Below are 27426 nucleotides of genomic sequence, written 5' to 3'. Positions count from 1 at the left end.
GGATAGATAGATAGATATATAGATAGATAGATAGATAGATGCAGTGCACTGCAGGGTAGGCGAGTAGCTGACTGCCGGTTTGAATCATGTCCAGAATCCAGCAGGAGAGAGGAAATAGTGGCAAGAGGTAAAAGTTCGAGTTTAAAGGACTTCTGGTCCAAAAATCCACTGCCACAAACACTGGAGCATGGGTTACTACTTCTTAATAGACCATGCGATCATCCTTGGCAGTAACTCAGGTCCAACAATGACGTAACAAAAAAATTGAATTCTTATTAAAACAAAATGCTGTTAGCGGGTCCACCTATTCAACACTTGTCTTCTTGAAAATAATGAAAATTCTTTAAAACTTCAGGACATTTTTTGGCCTATCATATTTGGCCATCTTCAGCTGCAATCAAATTTAAACTATACAATTTTAAAAAGCGAACGTCATTGCAAAGTTACACATTAAAAACATACTAAAATTGCATACTGATTAATAAAAAAGACCAATGAGACGACCACCTCACTTGACAGTATCAACTTTGAGGGCTGGAAGAGAGGACCTCTGGCACATAACTAGAAGATCATTAGAAGTCACCCATCTTTTAATACACTAGTAAGTTCCAAACTGGCATTATAATCTTACACATCATCTCTGAAAACTTGTCAAGGTTCTTTTAAGTCAAAAGCTTCCAGTCTCATCACGACCGGCACACAACATGCCAGTATTTTACTTGGGTGCAATAAAAAATTTTCAGTTTGACAAACACACAGAAATTACAATATAAATTATATTGCATTTAACTAAGTCGACACTGGCTTCAATCTTAACAACAACAACAACAAAAATTATTTGAGTGACTTCTTCGCACTGGTCGTTTGATTTGATAAGAAGGAATCACCAGAACATTCTCCATCGCATAATCAGCAAGCAACGCCTGTCAAAGTGGATAGAGTTTTTATTAATCAACGTGCAGTTTTAATGTTGTTTAATGTATATCTTTGCAATGATGTTCACTATTTCAAGTGCATACTCTAATTTTGATTGTAGCAGAAGATGGCCAAATATGATAGGCTGAAACATATCCTGAAATTTTAAATAATTTTCATTAATTTTATCAAGACAAGTACTGTAAGAATTGCATTTTTATATATTATATTGTTACAAATAAAACTCCATCTGGTTCATTACTCTAATTCATTTCAGGATGGCCTAATAAATGCAGATTTAAACACACACAATTCTAACCAGTTATGAATGGCCACACTAATTACCTAATTACCAGTCTGTTAGGTGACCAGCTGAATGCAACACAAAATGCCTGTTCATTGTCGAGCGTTATGCGCAGTGCGGAACTATTTGCGCAAGAGTTTAAGACTGGAAATGTTTTGGCAAAACCTCCAGCAAAGTCTGCAGAGGCAGAATGACGTGAAATGGGCTCTGTAGCAAATAAAAACCATAACTAACCGAAGAGAGTTCGAAAACCAGAGAACATTACTTGAGTGACATGGAGACTGGAACGAAGTCCGACAAAATCTCAACGCCATTTTATCTGTGAAAGTGGGAATTAAGAGATCGTTGTGTTGAAACATTACCAAAAAAGACCTGCATTCGTATCCTTACAAATTTACTATTGTGCGTGCGTTAAAGCGTCCAGACGAGCCTTCAAAAGTTGAGTTCTGCCGGTGATTTCTGAGTGAAGTGGAGTCAGGACTTTTGGATCCTCGTGTTTTCATTTATTCAGATGAGGCCATTTCCAGCATCTTCTGTGATGTTCATTAACAAGGGTCAATCCCGAGCCCGTCCTACTGTAAATATTTTCTGGGCTAGTTTTATTTTGCCCACCCAGTATAAAAATACAGATACGTCTGTTTTCCTAAGCTGCTTTAACAGCCATTCTTGTACAAGTCATTTTTACAGAGTCACTTGGCTTTCATGACAGCCATTTTCTATTCACCATGCAGTTTACTACAAATTCTGCACCATGTCTCATCTCCACCCTAATAATTCTACTGGCACCAAACAAAACCCTAAAACTGACTTGAAATGAACATATAATTGCTTTCCATTCGTAATATGCCAAAATATTATGACACAGTTTGATGACAAGGAACACACATTTCTTACCTACTTTCAAACACGTATCATCTTCCACTATGCCATCAAAACTGCATATTGAACCTTTGAAATATCTTTGCTAAATACACATAACGCATTGTAATTAGTTCACCATAGCCACATAATCTTCAATTTTAGCTATTACATAATCATTCTCAAAGAGAGAAAAGTCCACCAACAGAGTTTTCACATCCCATTCTTCTGAATCAATCCCTCCAGTAGGTTCGTGAACTACAATCGTAGCCCATACTGTTGTAACCATTTGCAATTTTTGCATTTCATTGTTGATGAGGGTGTGCTCTTCAGTAGCTGTAGCAAACATTCCATTTTATCTGCTCACTGTTGTAGCTGCTCTACAAAGAAACCATTCTTTCTTCCTCTTTTCTGGAGCGAGAGTCATCAGATTTCCAACCCTCCTTGAAGCACTGCTGTATCAGACTATATTATACTAATATCATGACTGTGGCCTTATATTTTCTATCCAACCACCTAACCATTTCACTGCCAAATCAAGAAAATGTGTTTTCTCCCTTTTTTAACTACTAATACAAATATAATTTGTCTTAACTAGAAATACTTTGCCACTCGCAAGTAAAATTTTGACAGTGGTTAGGAAGGCATTGACGAGGTGCAAAGTATCTCATTTTAGTTCAAAGGAATAAAACAGTACATGACAACCAACAATTAACGTCCATATCTCATAAAATTTCACTATTTGAATTTGTTAGAAAAGTTAATTGAATCTGCTTACCTTCATCATCAGTCTTAAGCTTTTTACGAAGCTGATCCATTTTAACATCACGCTCTTTTCCTTCTTTGTGCCTCTTAAGGGTTAGAGTGCCGAAATTTGGTTTTTCAGGTTCCTCTTCAAAGTTCTCACGAACTAAACTGTATTCATCATGATTTGTGATGCCTGTAAATAGGAAGTCATCAGAAATTAGAAAATGAATTACATACCGGTACCATAACATTCTCAAGAAATAATTTACATTTATTATATTTTCAAATAATAAAACAAACCAATATAGGGGGATTCTTACCTATCTTTGTACAAATGACCACCATGAGATTTGCTACAGGTTGGCTATCATCTACCAATAGGGTCTTGAGTGTTCCATCCAACATTCTTACCCTCAGTGTGCGAAGCTTTTTGCGGTACTCGAGGAGATCCTTAAACAACAATTAATAATTAGCCAAGCTGTGGCCTATAAAACTGGTAACCTATTAACTACAAGTATATCATACATTGTTCTTTTGTAAGTTCTTGCTAGGCTATTATGCTAAGTCAGCCGGATGGAATTCAGGCGAAGTCCACAGGCAATTAAGACCACGTGTATGACAGATTTGTAGCAGCAGATTTACAGTCAGATAAAATAACCCTTACATGACAAAATTCAGGTACTCTCGTATCTCTTAACAATGGAAGGGTAGAAGTAGCAAACGCATAACATTATTAGTAGCTTTTCTTGAATATTGCATTCTGCAGTGAAGGTATGGTTTAAGTTTGCTATAAATACAAGTCTGACCCAGGGAAAGATGTTATGATCCTATTACACTGTAATTCTGCTTATGAAGAATATTACCCATCCTGAGTTCGTACAATAAAAAGTCTAGTTGGAGGCTTCTGTTCTTCTGATCAAAAACAAAAAATGCTTTTTTTCCTATATTCTAACTTCAAAAGCAACGACATCTATGCGCTTCCTACATATATATATATGTGATTAGTGACATGAGCTGGAAAAATGTTTAAGCTAACCCTTCAACATCAAACTCTGATGGTATATACAGAGTTAATCATGGCAGACCGACTGGGAATATGGGAAACACATAATTCGACACAAGAGTTGTAAGATGGGTTAATCAGGTAATAACCAGAAGCATGAACATCAGAAATGAGGAAGGGAACATCTGAAGACCACACAGTAGTATTCTGCAACAACATTCTAGCTCCATTTCTACAACACTTAGCCTTCTGATTACACTCCACAGTACCGATGGTTCCACAAGGAATCCAAAGAACAGATACGTCATTCTTCAGTGATTTCCACAAGCACCAGCTGAGATTTGAAAAGTACAGTCACTTTAGTGGGAAGCTACAGTGACAATGTTACAGAGCAACTGCAGCCTTGACTATAAGAAAAGAGACCTAAAGTAAGCAAGTTTAAGATACTACACAAGCAACATACAGTTGTCCTACAACCTAAGAATTTGTAGTAGAAACAATGTCAGGAAAATCACATTAATGCTTTCGACTCAGGAGTCTGGTATAACCCGACAGGACATTCACATGGCGGCCACAGCGTGCATCAGTGTTTACACATCTCTAGCATAGAATACTGAATGGCTTTTGAACTAACTTTGGAACTGACTGTGCAGAGCCATCTGCAAGAAAACCTGGAACTACTCATCACTGTCTTAGATGTGAAAACCATTCTAGGCTTTCATACTTTCCATTAAAACTCATCTTCACTTCCACTGACTAATGTCTACACCAGAATCCTCATTTCATCTATGCCAATGAGATGGGAAACAGCAACGACAGTGCAGTAACAGTGAAGTCAAAAGAAAGAGACCAGAAACAGTCTGCTACTGCACCCTGGAGAATACTTTGACAAGTATAATAAGTACAAGTGAACTGCACAACGTGTCATAAACAAAGTATTATCAGGGCTACGTGCTAATTAAGAATCTAAGTAAGGAGTATTGCGACCCTTCACATGAATAACAGCTTCACAACACCTCACCTCACGTCACTGACCAGGCACAGCATGTTCAGAAGAGGCAGATGTCCCCACTCTTCTAAAAGGGTATCTGCAAGGGTTTGTAGTGTTTGGGGTGGTGGATTTCTTGCTCGGATGAGTTGGTCCTAGACTTGTTCAATCTGCTTCAAGTTGGGACTTCTGGATGGCCACTCCATTCGTTGCACACAGGGCTGTACTAGGAATCTCCTAACAATGTTGGCATCATGAATACCGAGTTCTCTCCAAGTTGCCTCATATGAGGAATCACATGTGGCACTAACATCTCATCAATATACTGTTGAGCAGTTATGGGTCCATTGCGAACAATCAGGAGTACAGTTTTTGTGACAAGACTTGCTCTATGTGTGCCCACACCATAAACAGATCCACTTCCATAAGAAACGGTAAATTATATAGATGTCGGATGAAATTGCTACCCATGTCTTCTCCAGACTTGCAGATGACCATCTGAATGTAATACAAAACAAGATTCATCGAACAGCACAGGGTGCCAGTGTCTTAGCTGCCAGTGCAGATGATATTTAGCAAACTACAGTCTCCTGTCACAATGTTGTCTGCCCAGTGCAGATACTGTTTTCCACTGCCCAGTCACTAATTCGTACTCCAGAAGCATGCTGTAGGTCCATCTATAATGATCATGCTGTAACTTGGCTGTTTCGAAGAGCTTGTAGATGCACAAAACAATCCTGCCATGGGGTGTTCACCACTTCCTGGCCCCTGAAAACATTCCTACGGATAAGAAATGGTATTCTGAGCAAACTCTAGCATTCTGGCAGCATAATCAGAGTAGCCTTCTTGAAGCAGTGTAAGTGCACGAGCGACTTCATTCGATGACAACTAACCCCCCCCCCCCTTCTGCCTACCTTGGTCTGCACGATCAGCCATGACTTCTATACACTAGACTCCACATGGACAAATCTTTTCACACACACCTGTACCTTTCAATTGGTACCTCCCAAACACCCAGATGACAAGCCCTCCGTTATGTAAACAGGACATGTTGCTGCTGTAATAGTATAACCTGCATCCCACCATGCATTCGTACCATGTAGTTAGGAACATCTAAAGACGTGATCAAATTTCCTTTTTTAAGAAGAGTAATAATGTTATAGGTTTTTACATTCCGCTAAGTACTAATTTACATTTTTTGGATACACCAAGATGCCAGAATTTTGTGCCATAGAGTTATTTTATATGCTGATAAATCTACTGATACAGGGCTGACATATTTCACACCCCTGCAAGAATAGTGACAACTAAAAAATGAGAGTTTTAGAGAAAAATTTAGAAGTTTACAACACTATATCAATTCAAGGACAATATTTTATCAGACTATTTCTACATGATAAAATTAGCGTTTATTAAATCAATTTTCAATTAAATCACAACTAAGAAGCATCACTATTCTTGACTGACAATGTTTACTATGCTGAAGTAATATAACGGCATTTGTGATTTTTTTGCAAGAAAGAATGGATTTACACTTATGACAGTTTTCTAGATTGAAAGAGTGATTATTTTTGCATATGGTGCATGTCAAGTTTTAAAAAATGATACTTGCATGTCAAGTTTAAAAAAAATGACACTTTTGGAGTTGTGCCACTATTCTAGCAGGGACACGATTCAAGCACTTTCAAATAACACCGGACTGAGTCAGAATCAAACCTACCAACTAGGCCCAGAAACTCAGTGCCTTAACTGTCTGAGCCACTTCCACTAGCAAATTTCTTTTTCTTTTTCCCCTGATGAGGTTAGTGATTAATACACAAAATTTAACACATGAAATAAGAGAAAAAGCATGTACTTCTGAATCACAAGGAAGCTTTTGAAGTAATGTTCAATTTGGAGTGTTTCACTGAATAGACACTGTGATGGAGTTTAAGGGCATCACCTAAAGGTGATGAAAGCATGTTGTGAAAGCATATTTTCAAACTTTTCAAGATGCCATAACAATCAGTAGCCTTCAAAAACAAAGCCTTACACCTAGCACTGTTTAACACATTCATTAAATTCACAGCAGGGAAATCACCAACTTGGCACCTGTCTATTATATGTCTCTATAAGGTTAACTCACCCCATTTCGAAGGATGTAGTATTCTAAGTTACGTCCGGGCTCCAGCCACACACCTTTCTTTGGATCTTCATCAGCCAAAAATAGCCCATAATCTTTGGCTGCAAAGAAAAAAATTGTTATGAAATATGTGTCATTCATGCATTATTAAATTCTTTCATTAATCAAAAGTCAATATTTACATGATGAAACATTTAATTTATTCCCAGAATTGCACTACTAGTACAATATATTGCCTCTTTCACAAAAAAATTGCACTGCTGGTTAACTGAACTATCCACAGTGTTGAGAAAATTTCAATCCTATGATATGTAATGTCCTCAATAGAAGCTCAAGTTTCATACAACTCAAGGTGACCGACCTATTGGTTGGAGTGTTTTCCCTAAAATGGGTTATAAATATTTCTAGTCAAATACGAGTAAGAACAAAAGAAAACTGGAAAGTATTAAAGCTTGTACTAACAGTAGTAACCACATACATTTATTACAAACACTTTCTTCCCAATTCCTTATTAGCACTGTAGTGAATATAATTCAGTTTTCTCAATCCGAATTCTTCCAGTGATGATACAGTATATTAATGAACACAGATGCGCCAAAAGCCAATTATGTAACACCCTAAATATTCAGTTCATTCTGCAATATACTCACTGCAATAATAATTTACACAGGGGAAAAATAAAGAAGAAAAAAGAAAAAATATGTGAAACAATTCGTGTCATCAACCACACCAGATAACAGATAATATATTGTATCTCTGGCAATGTCTTTTAAAATCTTTTGAAAGGGATAATCAGCTGTGTTCTGGAAGTGCCCTTTTCTTCTTGTGGCCAACCCAGCCAACACCATCCATACTTATGAGCATGCTCATGAGATGCTATGAGCTGGTGAAGGGGCGCTTCACTTCATGGTACTTGACCAATTAGTTTTACCAGAATTATTCTTAAAATGTATTTTCCTTATCATGTATGTTGGGTTCACTAGAAACGCATTTCTGTATTTTTGTACCAGTACAGCACGGACTTTCTACTCTAGCAGCGAACCCGGTGTGATTCTGACCATGGCGACTGGAAAAGTGAAGAGGTTTCCCTTTCACATTGCTCACCCTTTGGGGGCAGTGCTTATCTCGATGGTTGCAATGACAAGCATGAGAAAATCAACTACAGTTTGTTGGAAGAGAGACATGTGGTGAAACACTGGGTGAAGTAATCAAAGGGAGATATGTTTCACCAAGCGAGTTAGTTGGCTGCACAGTTACAGTTGTGTAGCTGTGACCTTGTATTCGGGAAATGGTGAGTTCAAATCTCACTGTTTGCAGCCCTGAGAATGGTTTTCTGTGGTTCCCATTTTCACACCAGGCAAATGCTGGGGCTGTAGATTAATTAACGTCACAGACACTACCTTCCCAATTCTAGCCCTATTAGCTGCCATTCTTGGGGGGGGGGGGCAGGTTTGATTCCCAGTACTGCCAGAAATTTAATGACAGGAAGGCTCCTATGTGATTAAAATGATACATATTGCTGTGGTGTGCCTGAAAAGAGATGCACCACCTCAGGATGAGGACACGACTTTACTTACTATTACTTCCGTACAATGCCACACTCCAAATGAAAGTCTTCAAAAACATCTTAACTTGTATATCAATGTCTGAAGTGAGCAAATTAATTTTTTTAAGAAAGGCCTTCCTAATTTGTGCTTGTCTGCATTTCACGTCCTCCTTACTTCTGACATCACTTTTGCCCAAGTAATAATATTCACTTACTTCGTTTAAGACATTTCCTACTCTTGATATTTCCTGCGTCACCTGACTTTGTTTGACTGCACTCCATTACCTTTTTTTTGGGGTTTATTTATCTTCTACTTGTACTACTCCTCCAAGACTGTGTCCATAACATTCAGCAATAGATATTCTGCAGACTCAGACAAAACGTATCATCAGCAAACCTCACCGATTTGACTTCCTCTCCTTGGATTGCGATTCGTATTCTGGATTTATCTTTGATTCCCTTTACTGCCTGTTCTATATAAACACTGAAAAGGAGAGGGAACAAATTGCACCATTTCCTCATTCCTTTCTGGATTGCTGCTAATCTTTCATAGTCCTCGATTCTTAGCATTGCAGACTTATTTTTCTTTACTGTAGACAATCCTTTTTCGATATGCGATCACCTTCCGGATCTCAAATAGTTTGGTCCAATCAACATTATCAAATTCCTTTTCTACATCTAGGATTGCCATGTACGTGGCTTGTCCTTAATTCGATCCTCTAAGATCAGACATAAATGTCAGAATTCCTTCACTTGTTCCTACATTTCTTCCCCAGCCAAATTGATTTTCTTCCAACTCAGCTTCAACTTGCCTTGTCCTGCTTTCTGCCCCAAATGTTTTACTGCGAGCACACAAATGTGGTGATGATTTTTTTTCCTGTCTTTTAAAGGGGCCTAACAGCTAGGTCATCAGTCCCTAATGGAACAAGGTGCACAAAACTAAAATGAAAACTTCAAAACGTAACCACTGACTAGAATCTAAAACAAATTATAATGAAACAACAACAGTGAAACAAAATCAATGGATCCAATTCACAATGCCTTCATTCCTGGGAAGATACTCATCTAACAATGCCGTCATTCCTGGGAAGATACTCATCTAAAAGGGTTCAAAATCCAGGTCACCGGCCTCTCATAATGGTACTAATCACTGGTTAAGCAGAACCATGGTGTGCCTCCTATAGTGATACTAATCACAGGTAATGCAGACTCATGGTGTTTCTCACATGGTGATACTAATCACAGGTAACGTAGACCCAACATACGTCACACACAGTGGCACCGCTCACAGGTAACACAAACCTATGGTGTTTCACACATAAGGGTACTACCCACAAGCAACACACACACACGTGGTATTCCTCACACAGTGGGACTAATCACTGGCACCGGTATTCCAGTGGTGTTCCTCACTTAGTGTAACTAATCACAGGCCACGTATACTCATGGTGTTGCTCACATAGTGGTACTAATCATAGGCAATGTATACCCACGGTGTATCACAAAATATGGTAACACCCACAGGCAACACAAATCCACGGTGCTCACATAACAGTACTACTACTCTCACGCAACGCAAACTCATGGTTTTACTCACATAGTGGTACTAATCACGGGCACCAGCCAAACTTGTGATGTTTCTCACTTAGTGGCACCAATCACAGGCAACGTAGACACACAGTGTTTCTCATAAAGTGGTACAACTCATAAGTAACACAGACCCATTCTGAACACAGAGGAACCAACCAGTGGAATAAACACAATGACCATTATCACAAACAACGCCCAGACCCGTAGTGTCTTTCGCATAATGGCAGACCCATGGTTTTCCTCACAAGGTGGTACTAAGTCACAAGTAATTTCGACCCATGGTGTTCCACATGTAAAGGTACTTATCACAAGTACTGTATTCTCATGGTTCTAATTAAATCATCCCTTGGACGCCCCTTACGACAGGCAGGGGATACCATGGGTGTATTCTTCGTCTGCGTCCTCTACCCACAGGGGGTTATTTTGTTTGTAGTTTACTATGCAAGTATATACACGAGGAAGCACCACCTAAACAACTTGCTTAACACTCTCCATCTTTTACGGTCAAGTTGTGTGTCACTGGTAGCACTGATATAATTTTAAGTTCTATTTTTTAAAAATTTCGACTGGTTCCATTCATCTGGTAGTTGTTGAGTTTAGATTTTAGATGAATGAAATCACTGTTTCAACATGACAAAGTGAAGGTGGTAATTATAATAGTAACATAAAATGTGTCTTTCCTTGCATCGCCAATATAGGATAAACTGTAGAATGAAAGTTGTGCAAATCAAAATTTGACATAGGACATGGTTTTTATAAACTTCATTTATACGCTTAATTGGGCATGGTTGATGGTCTGACATTGTGAATCACATTAAGACAAAGAAACATTGCATAAATGTTCAAATGAAAAGTGCAAATACACTCATGTTAATAATTTAAAAAAAAAAAAAAAAAAAAAGGACATCTTGAAAGACTAGAGATAGGAAGTCCATATTCAAAGGACATGTTCATTAGTATGTTCTGCAGAAACGATTAGCATTTCAGTCACAATTTAATGTTATTTGCTTTACATCCCACTAACTACTTTTTGCGGTTTTCAGAGACGCCGAGGTGCCGGATTTAGTCCCGTGGGAGTTCTTTTACGTGCCAGTAAATCTACCGACACGAGGCTGACGTATTTGAGCACCTTCAAATACCACCGGACTGAACCAACATCGAACCTGCCAAGTTGGGGCCAGAAGGCCAGCGCCTCAACCGTCTAGAGCCACTCAGTCCGGCCATTTCAGTCACCTAGGTTCAGCATGTGTCCTGTTGCTTAAAAGGCACTGGGTCCTCCATGGGCACTGATAACTTGTTCTTTGCGTGATGGCATTGACACGTATAAGGCGCGAATGACGTCCTGGGGTATAGCCATCCATGTTGCATTCACCTGGTTCCAGAGTTCATCTTTGGTGGTTGGCACTGGGTCACTGCGCCACACCCGTTGTTTCACCATATCCCACACATTTTCAATTGGCGACAAGTCCGGTGATCGGGCGGGCCAGGGCAACAGTCTGACATCCTGTCACAATAAGAAGGCACGTGTTCGTGCAGCAACATGTGGTTACGCATTCTCCTGCTGAAATATGGAGTCTGGGGTGTCGTGCAAAAAGGGTACGGCTACAGGTCACAGGATGTCATTCACGCAGTTTAAACTGGTCACAGTGCCCTGAACACACACCAACTGTGATTTGTGGTTGTACCCAATAGCACCCCACACCATAAGGCCTGAGTTGGCGCTGTATCTCTTGTGCGAATGTAGTCAATGTGATGTCTCTCCCCCTGTCTGCGGCAAACCAAAATGCGGCCATCATTTTCAAACAAACCGAACCTGGATTCATCCGAAAACACTATCTGCTGCCATTCCTGCCCACAGTGACATTGTTCCATACAACATTACAGTCTAGCATGTTTATGCACATTAGTCAAAGGCAAGCAGAGAAGTGTAACCCACACCGTAATAAACGGTGACAGACTTTAACTCCTGATAGTGGACGATGTGTTACACTGTTCCACTGTTGCGCCAGAGCTGAGGAGGACGGAGATCTGTCCTGCAATGCCATTTCCCTTGAGATTTTTGTTTTAATGTTGTCAATCTTATGTTAATTTCACTTCCTCTAAAGCATTACTTTGTCAATTTATGTATTTTTCATCTAAACAGTGTTATGTGGCTGAAGATGTTGATAATATATGAAACATGTACCACTTTTAACCATTAAATTGCCTTAGGCAATCATTGTATCGACTAGATGGATAATAAATAAATACTTAGTTGTGAATCTATTGAAGTGTGATATGGACCATGAAGCTAATTTTATGTAATGCAGATAATACATCAAATTTGGTGGTAAACAGAGGAAAGGGAAAAACTGCTTGTTCTGTAAATTGCACCAAAAGACAGTACAATTGATTTTGAATAGTAGCTGCCAGCACTTCCATATATACACTACAGGTTGAATCCCTCACATCCCTCTAAGTTCACTGAAACTGAATTAAAAACTGTGCTTGGGCACAGCAAGACTAGGTGGCTATCCCTGTTAAGAGCATTGGAAAGGCATTTCCTGCTTTGAAATCTTATTTTAATAAAATTAATGGCTTAACGTCCCACTAACTACATTTTTATGCTTTTTTGAAGATGCCGAGGTGCCAGAATTTAGCCCACAGAAGTTCTTCTAAGTGCCAGTAAATCTACCGACATAAAACTGACGTATTTGAGCACCTTCAAACACCATCAGACTGAGCCAGGATTGAACCTGGCAAGTTGGGGTCAGAAGGCTAGCGCCTCTACCGTCTGAGCCACTCAGCTCGGCAAATCGTATTTTCTGCCCATTGATAAGTGCCCTGCTATCCTCAAACACTTCGAGTTATTCTACATTTTCTTGTTAGCCAGATAAAACCTTTCTCCACAACAATTAAATGTATTGAGAAACAAGAAATCACAGTAGTGGAAGTGTATCATGAAATAAACAAGTAACTGAACAAATTACAATGGAGAAAGTCTGAAAGGTCTCTCACTTCCATTGTACATTGTCAACTGAGAAAGTTAGAAGAGGGAGATATTACTGCAGAAAACTTACATATTATGCTGACATATTCAATGACACTTGAAATGAGTATATTAATGTATCATTTATCACACCTTTTAAAGGATATGATCAGGTGATTTTTGAAAAGGAGCAGCTGAAATGGAAGAATATTCAGGATTGTTGAGCGTTTGTTAAAAGTATTGTAACAAATTTTTCTGTTGATGAAGAAGAACTGTTTGATGAATTTCCTTGTATACAGAACTACTTAAAAAGTGAAAATGAGGACAGTTTTTTTTTTCTTTAAATCGCACCAGCACAGATAGGTCTTACGGCGACGATGGGACAGGGAAGGGCTGGGAGTGGGAAGCGGGCGTGGCCTTAATTAAGGTACAGCCCCAGCATTTGCCTGGTGTGAAAATGGGAAACCACGGAAAACCATCTTCAGGGCTGCCGACAGTGGGGTCAATGTTTTAAGATACAATGAAACTATCTGTGGAAAGAAGTCTAAAATGTTTGCCTATTTCAAGAGTAAAACCTTTAATATTATAAACATGGTTTATTAGGTAGGATTCTGTCTGTCAGTTCTGGGAAAGTTCTGAGTAGAAGTTCTAAAATTTTCCTGGGATGTATTTGTATTTTCCTCAGTTTTCACCTATATCTCTTTGCTTTACCATATAAATAACAACAGTATTCAAAGTTTTGCAAGGTACCCCGCCAGATGTCTAATAGATTCATTCTTTGTGTCTTAAGTTGCCATTCCATGTCTTGAAGATAACCTAGGTCTATGAAATCATCACTACAGAGCCGAAGTGTTACTACAAGTTTGTCACAAGCATGAAAATAATTTCATGGATTGCTATTTTTGTATTAGTAGAAACATATTGGTTTAATAAGACTGATGAGACCACTGACTGTCCAATAAAAATGGAACAGAAATTTTATTTCTAACATCACAAGCAACACTACCAGAAAGTGGAAATTTATATAGTCGAATACAATTAGCTCAATTTTCTACCAGAGGTTGATGAAAATCCCTATTCTTTTGGTCAGAATTCAGTGATTTGGTACCCAACTTTGATCTTATTAAAGAAATGATGGAATATTTCATAGCAAAATTAAAAACACATTCTATTTTTAAACAACCTTTTACTGGTATAGAATTTGTGAGATGTTAGAGGTAAGATACTTACGTTGGCCCTGATTGGCTTCCGATATCTTTTCTCTGATAATTCGACATGCATCGTACACCGACGTCGTCGGGTCGAACTGCATCGTCTTCGTGACATTCTTGTCGACGATGCTGATCCGTAGCGAAAGAGTCGCCATCGTGTTCGCAAGTCCCTGCTGGAAATAAAAGGACAATCATCAATCATTAAGAGTAGATGATAACACGTTATAGCACAACTAATTTCAACAAAACAATAAATAATCAAAATCAATGAGTATAACATAGATAGATACAGATATAGCTAACTAGTGGCTTTACGTCGCACCAACACAGATAGGTCTTATGGCGACGATGGGATAGGCGTAGGAGTTGGAAAGAAGCGGGCGTAGCCTTAATTAAGGTACAGCCCCAGCATTTGCCTGGTGTGAAAATGGGAAACCACGGAAAATCATCTTCAGGGCTGCCGACAGTGGGATTCGAACCCACTATCTCCCGCATGCAAGCTCACAGCCGCGCCCCTCTAACCGCACGGCCAAATCGCCCGGTGATATACAGATAAAGATTTTAGAAAGAAGAAGTTTGCCAAGTAATTAAGTTTTTAGGATCTGTTTAATGTTAAAATCTCCGACCCGGCGCCCTGAGAACCGAAGAGCTCTATGCTGACCATTCAGCCAAGGAGCCGGACAACAGTTACGTAACTAAACATATAAGGAGTCAACGATCAAATCAAATCAAAATCTCTTTATTTGCAAATGAGGTGTCTACCTCGGTGGCAAATGGTACACTAAAATATATTATTGTCAAGCACTAAATTTTAATAGAACTCTCGGTAAAAACCTGACAGGTGGATTTACTATGTTCTCGGCAATAGTTCTTCCATTCGCCGTTTCCCGCAACTGGAGCTCTGCCTCTCGATTCATAAAAAAATCCTACTACTACAAATTACTTTTGTTTCTTCTTCCACTTTCCCCCCGCCTTCGTGGGATCGCTGGTGCGATCTGTGTCGTACATATGGACTTGGCCCAGTTTTACGTCCAGATGCCGTTCCCGACGCCAACCCTTGTGGAGCAAATGTACTCGACCATTACTTGCTGCCGTGGAGGTAGGTAGTGTAGTGTCTAGTGTGCATTAAGACAACAACAAACACCCAGTCCCCGAATCAGAGGAATTAACCATATGAGAAAATCCACCGCCCGGCCTGGAATCGATTCCGAGGCTCTCTAAGTCCGCTGACAACTCAGCCAAGAAACCGGACGTTAATGGCACGCGTGGATGTTGACGGAGCGGGAGGAGTACTGTTCTCACTGGTATGTAGAGCATCCGTGGCTCAGGCGACAGCACGCCGGCATCTCACCACTGGGTTCCGTGGTTCAAATCCCAAACACGCCAAGCGACATTTGTGCTGGACAAAGCGGAGGCGGGAGAGGTTTTTCTCCGGGTACTCCGGGTTTCCCTGTCATCTTTTATTCCAGCAACACTCTTCAATGTCATTTCGTCTGTCAGTCATTAATCACTGCCCCAGGCTTCGGCAGCCGGCACAATTCCCATCTTCGGCGCTAGATGGAGCTTCATTCATTGCATTCTTGACCCGGTCAAATGACTGGAACAGGCTGAGGATTTTCATTTTCATCAAGACCTCTGTATGTTTATTGTTTTTTACACTCTCCAAGTTTTTAAGCTACTGCAATACAATCTCGCAGGATTGTGTACTAAATCATATGAACAACATTCACTGGATATTTTTAATACTCATCACTCGTCACTAATTTAAAACATAATAATAATTTCCTCCAAAAACTGAATAATTTCCTTACTTTGTTTTGAATATAAAAAAACAAATATTGTTTACAGTATAATGTCAGAGATTCTCGAGTATATTGTAGATTTGATTTTTACAAGCAACAAAAAACAATCATACAAATAAATAAATAAATAAATAAATAAATAAATAAATAAATAAATAAATATTTTTTGTTGAAAACTATGCGCGATTGTACAAATTACACCAGCAAGATTCACAGTGTACTGATGATCCAATGGGTAACATTTCTTGAAATTTGAGAATGTCTTATTAATGCGATAGTAGCTTATATAAAACCTGAAAATTTTAATTCGCATAGGACTTGAAGAGTTGCTGAGATTTAAAAAAAAAAATGCATTTACATTGACGAATGGAGTATCGCATGCCTTAAATAATTAAAAACGGAGTCCCTATCAGCGCTTACCCCCCATGTCCGAGTCCACTATTCTCCTGGGTAACCAATTCCCCTCCATTGGCATTACAAGACTCGTTCATATGTACAGGTTCATCCATCGAGTTTATTGCTAACTTAGCCTTTATCTTCTCATTCCAAGTACCTTACTATAAGCGTTCCCGCCAGTAATCATTCTCGCAACTTCCATATCCATTACTTCCAACTTACGAAGAAGATATCCCGACTCCACCCAGCTTTTATTCTCGTACACTAAAGTCTGTCTGAAAACAGATCAATTTAAATACAGTTTCTCCGTATTAAGAGTTAACTGAATATGACTAACTACACACCATGATTACGTATTATGTAGAGAAAATGTATGCTTATCACTGGAGCCCGGATTTCCATGCAAATGCATGTGTTTAAATAAGCTGGTTACACTTCTCAAACTTTGCAAATATTCGTTGTATGGCTTAACGATTCCAAATTACCGTCACTTTCCCCTGCATGTTTGCATGTTTTGACCTTTTTTAGGAGAAAATTCATGTATAATGCATATTTTTGATGATTTTGGATTTAATAGCGAATATTTGGACGTTTAATATTGCATAATATGACTTCTTCTGACTTGGCGCGTATATAATTTGCATGATAGTGCCTTTTACGAATATTGATTTGCAGAATTTGGGACCCTTTTTTCTTTTGCAAGTTGCTTTACGTCGCACCGACACAGATAGGTCTTATGGCGACGATGGGACAGGAAAGGGCTAGGAATGGGAAGGAAGCGTCCGTGGCCTTAATTAAGGTACAGCCTCAGGATTTGCCTGGTGGACCGTTTTTCAACATTATGCATTATGTCTGTTACTGAGAGACTGAGAGAATGTATTCCTGGCATCCTATCTGACAACCAAAGTTAGTGCATACGGTAGAGGTCCTATAATCCAATTAACCAAGCACTTTCATATCTGTTGCTTGAGCAAGCCGGAAGGCCCCAGGTCGATCTCTGGTTCTTAGGAATAAGGTGTCCCAGTTATACAACGCTATAAACTGAACCCAAAATTGTGCATTACTCACTGATTGCTCATTTTTTCGTCTATGTTAGACGAACAAAACAAAACTTGCATCACACTTCTGCGACGCCGCGTTACTGAGATAGCAGCTTACAAAGCTTGGTTTTGCACTGAATTTTCTTCCGTTGCTACCCTGGAATTTCCTACCGGGAACTCTCACCCATCACACGTCTTCGTTATCGAAGCAGGCAATCGTTACCAGTTAACAAATATGCCTGCAATCGTCGCACGGACAAGTAGCTGCGGCAGCTAGAGATAGGTTAAAGAAAGTGATCCATTCAAATCCTGATTTTGAATTCGTTAAGTTTATAAAAGACGTATTGGTGATGAAAATGGAAAAGACGTACAATTTGACTTCAGTTTGTCCCGAATGTCTTCATTTAAGTATGCACCTGTCACTTCTTGTGACGCAGAAAGATCAGGTTCTGTGTTTTAAGAATGTGCTGACAGATAAACGGATGAGCTTAAATCAAGACAATTTGGAGAAATTAGTTGTCGTACAATGTTTCGAAAGGAACTGAATTTTGATAGTGCATATTTTCCAGTTAATTGTGCATGATCTGCCATATGATAGTGGATGAATGCATGCATGTTAAAGAAGACTTGATAGTGCATGAAAATCCGGGCACTACTTATCACAATTATTTCCTATTCTAAGAACAGTACACGCTACACCTCAATATGCGTACAGTTAGATTATGGCAATGCACTCAAGTAGAGTTCTAGTTTCGGTAGAGTAAATCGTTGAAATTGAAATACAGGCAGCCTACGTGGCATCATATCAAAATGCCTGTACATGGTAGGCGAGGCCATACTATTATAACTCCATCATATCGTCGCTGCGCCTGCGAAGACGGCTATGAGATAATATTTTTTTATAAATACCGACCCGCAGCACATATATTATGAAGAGCGGGAATTCCTTGACTATATCCGCACAACATTCAACCTTAGAACCTTACCGGCCAAATTCTCACATAGTGGTTTTTGCAGGAGCAACAACGATATGCATTACAGAATACATCTCGTATCTACAGGTACAAATAAAATGGACACGTTAAGAAAGTGATAGAAAACATATACCTGATGTTCGCTTAAGCTTCCTCGCGTTAATTACATACATAGTGTAATTATGTATTAGTCGCACACTTTTTAGCGACAGATTTGTGTACGGGGCGAGGAGTAAGGAGGGAGCTCTCCCAGTTCCGGTAATACTGCCAACTGAATGGAAATGAAATCTGAATTGAATCGATAATATGACCGATAGATATGAATTTTCTAAACCTTTATTATCTTAAGCCAACAAGTGTGTCGCACACACATTATATAACTATTCTCGATGGGAATCTTGTTCCAAGCATGAATTCTATACTTTGACTTTGCTGTGTAAACAACAACAGTACTAGTATGTAAAGTGTACGCCAGATGTCGCACAGCGATGCATAAGCGATTCATAGATTGTGTTTCAAAGGTTGCCAGTACGAATCTCGAAGATTGCCGAGGTCGACCGATTCAGCACTAGGGTGTCCATCTATCACTAAAAAGTGTGCGAGTAATACATAATTCCGTGTTTGGTGATGGTAATAATTGTTTTAAAACGAAGTACAACCTGGTACCCATTCTCTCAACATTAGCCAGAAGACATAAAAAGCACGAGGTCCGATCCTTCTAAGAATGAACCATCGGTAGAAGAAAGGGAAGGAAGAGGAAGGGCATGAAAGTGAAAGACTCGCTACGTCTCGCAAACCTAAAACCTCCGGGGTCAGAAGAGAACACGAGTTGGCCAAGGTCGGATAGGAAAGACGAAAAGGTGGAGCCTGGAACAAGCAAGTGGAAGAAATTTCAGTCTCAGCTAGGCGACCCGTGGTCACCAACCTACGCTCCAAAGTTGAGAGCCCCTGGGAGCCCCTTTTACTCGCATTTTACGACAGGCGGGGGATGTTTCCTACCGCCTCCATCCACAATGGATAAATTCTAGCTTGTAAAACTTTCATAAAATATACCCAAGTGGAAAGAAATCGAAGTGCTTTTTATTACCTGAAACGAGGATCACTATGAAAATAAAAAAATAGAATGAGATGGTGCAACTGAACACTTGGTCAAATTACAAGAAAAGGGTAAGAAATGGGAGTAAGATACCAAACGCGGGAGCACGCGTACAATAGCTACATGTATCTTATCTGCCACATCCCGTCTGTAGGTCTTCTGCATCCAGCACTTCCTGTCAGCCTTGCTTTTATCTACAAACAAGCAACGTAGTGGTTCAACATGTTTGAGCGTCAGGCCGTACACAATACCTTATCTTCATATCTTCGGGGATTGCCATGGGAACTTTCCTAAGTGACCACCTCAGCGATGATCTGACTTGGAAAATCCATAAATCTGAAATTACCCCGTACATAACTGCATAATCAGTACTGTGTCTCAGACAGCAGTAATGTTCAGGACACTAATGAAGCTTCGTGCTTTCTCAACTTTATAAGCTATCAGTACTATGTCTCAGACAGCAGTAATGTTCAGGACACTAATGAAGCTTCGTGCTTTCTCAACTTTATAAGCTCTAGGTGCAAGCAAGCTTGTAGAGTTTGTTTTTTGTTGTTTTTGTTTTTTTGCTAATGGCTTTACGTCGCACCGACACAGATAGGTCTTATGGCGACGATGGGATAGGAAAGGTCTAGGAGTTGGAAGGTACAGCCCCAGCACATGCCTGGTGTGAAAATGGGAAACCACGGAAAACCATCTTCAGGGCTGCCGACAGTAGGATTCGAACCCACTATCTCCCGGATGCAAGCTCACAGCCACGCCTCTAACCGCACGGCTAACGTGCCCGGCAAAGTTGTAGGTTTACGAGACCTGTTTTATGTGGATGTGAATTGCATATGCTGCAAATTTTAATTTTCTGCAACTGTAGACAAGATTACGAGTATACGTTGTATACATCAAGTGGGTGATGGTTATTTTGTTTTCTGAAGTGTGAATCCCTCAGATCATACAATGTTAATATAATGTCGAAAATCGAATACGAAACTGTGTCCGTTGGAATATACCACCGCGAGATACTGCAGAATCAAAAATGGCTGCAATAACTTATGTCCAGCAAACCACAAAATACAATACATATTTTAAAATGAGAGTATTAAAAACTTGGAAAAACATATTTTAAAAATAAAATATATCGTGCTTATTATTACAGTGACAAAAATAACGTGAAACAATTAAAACCGAATGGGGTGGCCGGTGGAAAAAGTCATTAATACGACACACGCTAATAAACAACCCCCTTTCTAACAGGGTATATTATAGGTAAGCTAGCACTGTTTATAGAGTTGTAGGGTGGGGGAAGCTCATCCCATCCCATCCAGCTGAGCCGATCGTTACTCGTCACAGCCAGCGGCCAAACACATTAATATCAAGAGCACGCGGCCGAACTTAATCCGGATTAATCTATTGATTTCGGTTTAAGCATGGCCCGGTGAGCACTACTGGATTTATATAATCGCGATCAACGCCCTTGCGGAGTATATAATCCAAAGTAATAACTTGTCTCAGTTGTCATACACTAGCCTCAATTTAAATGAACCTGGCGTATTGCAACAGAGAAATCTAAAAGCAGATTCAAAATTGAACGGACTATGAACATAAGGCGTAAGATGTAGGTGACGAAGTCACAAACAGTGAATGCCGAGGATCTGCTACAAAATGAACCTGGAAAACATGACAGCCACACTGAACGGAGAAAAATACCTGCTATAAAAGGAGTGACGCCACCAGGATCCTGAATGCAGCAACATCGGAAGTCTCACTTCCCTTTTGTTTTTGTCTTTTTCGGCTCCCCTCACCATTTAAGGTAAAGTTCGCTATAAACGAAGGTAAACGCTATGCCTGTACACAAAAAAGTGGAGTCTCCTACTGCAGCCTTTACAGAGATTGTTGGAAATGTCTTGCAGTCGGAGATTTTCAAAATAACCCAAGAGCCAAATGGAAGTCTTCCACATGTTATATACAGTATCTATAGTTGACGGTGGGTTCGAAACTCGTGGAGGCATAGGCTTGACGTCAGATTTCAATCAACATGACCGACAGTAAAGCATGTACTTTTAAGTTTGGGTGCCGAAATTATTTGGAAAGATGACTTGCAACTGAGTTAAACTAATAATTACCTTACTAACGTTCAGGGCAACAAACTAACTCGAGAATAATTCTCCAAAACCTTCGCGTCTATCCATTAAGCGTCCCCATGATTTTCCTTCCTGGTTTAAGATGGTTGAATAGCGGTTTCCATGACAATTAAGGAAGAGCTTGTAGAACTGACCTCCGTAGCTCTTCACTTTCTCTCATAGATAATAATAATAATAATAATAATAATAATAATAATAATAATAATAATGCCATTGGTTGACGTCCCACTAACTACTTTTTACGATTATCGGAAACGCCGAGGTACCGGAATTTTGTCCCACAAGAATTCTTTTAGCCTATGTGGCCGTAAATTTACTTGACACGAGGCTAACGTATATGAGCACCCGCAAATACCATCGGAATGAGCCACGATCGAACCTGCCAAGTTGAGGTCAGACGGCCAGCGTCTCAACCGTCTGAGCCCCTCAGCCCGGCTCTCATCGGTATTGAAGCGTCATTTATTAGTGGTACCTTTCTTGGAGGGACCTAGCGGTTACAGTGCGCTGTCTTCTGGTACGGGCTAGAACAAATTCATTACTTTCATTTCTCTGTCTCTCATTCTTGGCTTTGACAATATGAAAGTGAGCGATGTATGAGCAATGTTAGGTTTGTTTTGTTTGTTTTTTTTTGTTTTTTTTACGTCGCACCGACACAGATAAGTCTTATGGCGACGATGGGACAGGGAAGGGCTAGGAGTGGGAAGGAAGCGGCCGTGGCCTTAATTAAGGTACAGCCCCAGCACTTGCCTGGTGTGAAAATGGGAAACCACGGAAAACCTTTTTCAGGGCTGCCGACAGTGGGGTTCGAACCTACTATCTCCCGAATACTGGATACTGGCCGCACTTAAGCGACTGCAGCTATCGAGCTCGGTAGCAATGTTAGTGACACCATTCCTTATGCAGCCAGTTCCTGTTATAGTGTGAACATTTGTTTCATAGGATCAGCTGGTGCGTGCATTTCAGTGATCTTGGGAAGACCGACATGTAATAGCAAATTCTGATTCGGTGAAGAAAGTAACGGGAGACTACATCACACCTCTTCAGTACCGCCTAGGCCATCTATGAAAGCTGAATGCGGAGATGTTGAGGATCCGACCAACCTATGGATTGCTGGGCACCAACCACTTGAAATAGTCGCTCATAAATGGGTTATAGAAATAAATTACCTGCACAACGTCATGGCTGACACTCACTAGATGTAATATATCCGAATAACAACATATCCTATGATATTAAGGGAGAGCTTCCCTCCCAACAAAATATCAACTGCTCATTCCTATAAAATATTTTATGAGAAAGGAGTTCCGGTCTCCCCTAACAGGAGCCTAGATGGTTACGTCGTTCTGTAATGCCTTCTACATTCAGGAGGGGAAAGCAGAAATAGCCATAAATCTAAGTGAAATGCGCAACGCTATATTCGCTGTTAATGGGAAACTACTGGAGAACAACGGGTATTTTCATTTGGGAGTTCCGGAAAACACCAACCTCTTTATGGAAGAGTAAGCTTTACGTTACCCTGGAATCGTACACCAGGGCACTGAGAGCCCCAAGGAATTTTTAATGTCCAGTAATTTGGTATTCGCAACCACTATAGTCTCCGTGACTTTTCTTTGACCTTCGTACTCCTTCAGCTCGTGCAATAATTCTAACGAGTGACGACTGCTTGTGTATCAAAATATTTGTTCGGGGCATACATTTCCCCGGTGTGATGTTAATGAAACATTATTTCTTTGTAGTCACGTTGGTTTTTCATATTTTTCAACATGTACCTTTGTACTTTTATGTTGTTTGAAATCTATTGCCTTGAAAGCAGTGAACCGATTCTACCAGAATCATAAGAGATCTGAGCCTGATATCCTTGATGATTTCGTCGATGGAAATAAACGTTGTTGAAGATGTGATAGAATATATATTTTCCCTTCATGCTTCAGATGAATCTATTTTCATATTGGCAGGAGAATAAATGAGATCTTGGGTATGACGAGGACTGGAAATCCCAGCAACACGCAGACGAATCCACCTTTCTATTACGTAAAAATAATGGTACCTGTAGTTAGGATACCCAGCCAGCTAACACCAGTCAGTCTCAGGTTTGGTATATGGAACTGTCCAAAGAGTTTAGAATCTTTATTATTTGCAGTGAACGAAAGATATTCGTAAGCAAAAACCATATGTTGTCTTTGTGCCCAAATATTGCGAAGTGAACCTTATAGCAGTACCAAAAACTAAAAGGTAGATTTCTTAAAAACGTGACCTTTTTTTTATTTCATTTTATTACAAGCGATTAGTGTTCTACTTTGCAAATATATTTTCACGTATTGAGAATAATCCATCTCACTGATTTCATGGGATTTAAAAATAAATCGTAAGCTTGAATGCGTAAAATACGTGTTTCTTTTGTGGGGTACCCATTACCCCTGCACACGGTTGTGTCCCTGAAAGAAGTGTACGGTTCCAGGGTTAATATGGAGTAATAGCCACAGAACCTCCATTTTTACGCTGAATCTGAACTATGCGAGTATAACTTTTCATTTCAAATATATCCCACGTCGAATCGTAGTCGCCTTGATGAGAAGCATGTGACTACACCACTCTGCTATCACGCCCCACTCTCAAATTGTAGATAGACATGAGTTACAATTCGCAAAGGGGCCATCAGCAGAGTTCACAAAATAATCGAACCATACTTTCACTTGCACTATGAGCAGCGAATGAAGAACAAGCCACTGCATAGATCACAAAATCGACGTTTAATGTAGCGTCCGAGTTCATTTTTACGATTTCAATGTCAGCGTTTTTTATTTTTGGAAAGTTAAGATCTTTTAATTTTTGTTTTCCATCTCTCATCGATTACTAAATTACGCAGTTTGTTATTCGCTTTCAATCAATCTGTTATGCTAGTAAAACCGAAAATATTGATTTGTATTGCTTACAATCGCTGTATTGATCGTTTTAGATAGCTTAGAGATAGTTGCGACAGTTCCCCTTCCTTCCGGTTTTCACTTAACAGTTTATGTTTGTGCGATACACGTGTAAATTTGAACAAAAACTAGTGTATTCATCCAGCTGTATCTTGATGAAATGACACATTCCTCACCTAAATCATCTTATTAGGTAAACTGAAACAACAGTTTTTTGATTTTCAAAATGTAGGCTACGGCACTGAAAAATTGTTTGTTATTGCTTTTCCCCGCTTTTTGATCATGCTATGTTTCGTTTTCAAGAACAAGTCCAAGGTCATCCGTGAACTGTAGTGCCAGAAAATAGGATACGTCATTGTTATGTTTCTTGTCCAAGGCGTACCTTCGTCAGGTCGTCTAAAAATGCAGCATTAAAATTTAGAAGTGTGTAGGCTTGTAAGCTTGATAAGAAAACAAACCATTTTCTTCTTCTTCGGCCGCTTTTTTCCCGCACTCTTCTGAGATCGCGGGGGCGAATCGTCTCTATACATACGGACGTGGACCTGTTTTACGGCCGGATGCCCTTCCTGATGCCAACACTGTGTTAAAAGATGTAACCACAATCTTGTGTTTCTGTGGTGGTTGATAGTGTGGCAGATTGCGTGTGTATTGAGACGAACACAAACATCCAGTTTTCGAGCCAGAGGAATTAACCAGATGCGGCCAAAATCCTCGTCCAGCCAGGAATCGAGCCTCAGACCCTCTGATCCGAAAATCGCGACACTGACCAGTCAATCAAAGACCTCGGCACGAACAAATCATCTGTTTTAAATAATTGTTTAACATTTTCCTTTTTATGCAACCAGAACTTCAGAGAAATATATAAAAGACGCTTTCGATATAACTGAATTTCTGAAAATAACTTGGACCGTTCATCTTAAATGATCCAAGAAAAACGTCTAAAAAGAAAAATGTCTGATTTCTGGTTCACTCTGTAGTTGATTTCTAGCACAGACATTTTCTCTCCAACGGATGAGGTGGGGTCTTCATCGATCTGGTAGGCAGTGTAACTTCAATATGCATAAACCTCCGGCATCTCACCACTTTACTCCCCAATGATAAAGAACGGAAAACCGCAACGCAATCCCCTGAGGTACGAGCTGATCCGCTAAGACACAAGTCGGAAGAAGATTAGTAATCCTTCCACAACCAACAAGGGGAAACGCAGTTCACAAGCAGTGACTTACCTGGGGTAAGAATAGAAGTAATATTTCACGATACGACGGTAAGGCAAACACGAGTCCAAGCTGGACTGAGAAGCTGTTACGTAATGAAAAAGACTTCGCGATCAGAGCTGAACTTTCAGATCTTCAGATTCGCAGCGGAAGGTACGTAAAATACTGACACTTGGATCCTGTTACAAATGGTATTAACCCGCTCGAAACTGTTCGATGTTTGCTAAAACATCTCGAAATTAAGTTAGGCCTACACTGTTTCCATAAAATCTTGAAACTGTCTTTATACTTTGTAACTTCCTCAAGATGAGTAAGAAATAAATTGGGCGGAGCGGTTCTTCGGAACTCAACTTGATTGGTTCGATCGTGGTTCAGTGCGGTGGTATTTCATGGCGCTCAAAATTCTGCGAAGTTCGTATCAAGAGATTTACTGGCATGTAAAGGGACTCCTGCAGCACAACATTCAGACATCTCTGCTTCTAAAAAACTGTAGTAGTAGTAGTAGTAGTAGTAGTAGTAGTAGTAGTAGTAGTAGTAGTAGTAGTAGTAGTAGTAGCATTTCAACACGCTCATGGTGCATATTGTACGTGTTTCTCTCTCAAATGACTATGGTTCGTGGACAGTGGTGGCTATTCGCCCCTAAAATTCTACTTTCAGCAACATATGTTAAATAATGTGGGCTTATACCTTTGCATATGGGTGGTCATGTCATTTTCTTTCGCGAAAACGTTGAGAATTGAACGAATTAACTTTCAGTACTACTTGGTATGACAAAATCTGGTACACATGCAGCAATATGCGATTATCAGGCATCTAACTGCATTGTTTCCAACAGGACTCTACAAAGGAACGTACCCGTTATTCCCACATCGTTGAAATCTTAACATCCACTACTATTATAACTGAACATCTGTATGCCGTATCTAGTCACTGTTCAAATTTTTAAGTTTATCTCTCTATTTCTGAAATCGTTGCCGCTAGAGCTGATTTCAACACATGTGCTGCATTTACTGAACTGAAATTAAAGTCGAACCTCGACATTTCGAACCTGCATTACTCGAGTTTTCAGTATCTCGAAGTAACTTAAATTTCGTGGCCATTTGTCCTGTTCTTCACGTGTATTTATTTCTCTAATACTCGAAATTCGGTTAAATTAATTTCTCGATTTCTCGAAGCAAACATTTCCTCCCTTGAAGCAAAAATACTCTGCAACTCGAATTTTGTGCAGCATTAACTGTGCAATACGGCATTTGTGAGGAACAGTTAACAAGTAAGGAAAGGGTTACAGTGATGCTGGGAGCTAATATGACGGGAACTGGAAAACAAATCGGAAAATCGGCGAAGCCTCGTTGTTTCCCCGGGTGTGAATTAATTACCGGTAACGTACGAAAGCAACCCCCCGAAGTCGCGGATGACAAGCTCCATTTACGAATCTTGGCTGCGTGGTATTGACAAAAAGTTCCAACGTGAAGGGAGGAAAGTTTAATAGTAACAGAGGAGACTAACGGATTTTTTTTCCAAAGGTGTTAACGGGCGTATGTTTGTTTCACTACTGTATGTACTATATCCTGTCTTCTAAAAAGTTACTTTAATAAGGGT

At 39.8% G+C, this 27426-nt stretch overlaps 1 protein-coding gene across 1 annotated transcript in view; it reads right to left on the bottom strand.

Moving 5' to 3' along the window:
• The window catches only part of rhea (Talin_middle and talin-RS domain-containing protein rhea), a 419010-nt gene that overhangs the window by 202406 nt on the left and 189178 nt on the right, over nt 1-27426 (bottom strand). The window contains exons 3-6 of the mRNA XM_068227664.1: nt 14272-14425; nt 6941-7038; nt 3145-3274; nt 2856-3017 (exon numbers count right to left, since the gene is read on the bottom strand). Coding sequence (XP_068083765.1) covers nt 2856-3017; nt 3145-3274; nt 6941-7038; nt 14272-14407 — 526 coding nt within the window. The 5' untranslated portion in view covers nt 14408-14425. The remainder of the gene's footprint in view (nt 1-2855; nt 3018-3144; nt 3275-6940; nt 7039-14271; nt 14426-27426) is intronic.

Source organism: Anabrus simplex, chromosome 5, assembly GCF_040414725.1.
Source record: "Anabrus simplex isolate iqAnaSimp1 chromosome 5, ASM4041472v1, whole genome shotgun sequence".
NCBI lineage: Eukaryota > Metazoa > Arthropoda > Insecta > Orthoptera > Tettigoniidae > Anabrus > Anabrus simplex.
The sequence above is the reverse complement of the archived record's forward strand: the minus strand, read 5'-3'. Positions and strand labels throughout refer to the sequence as shown.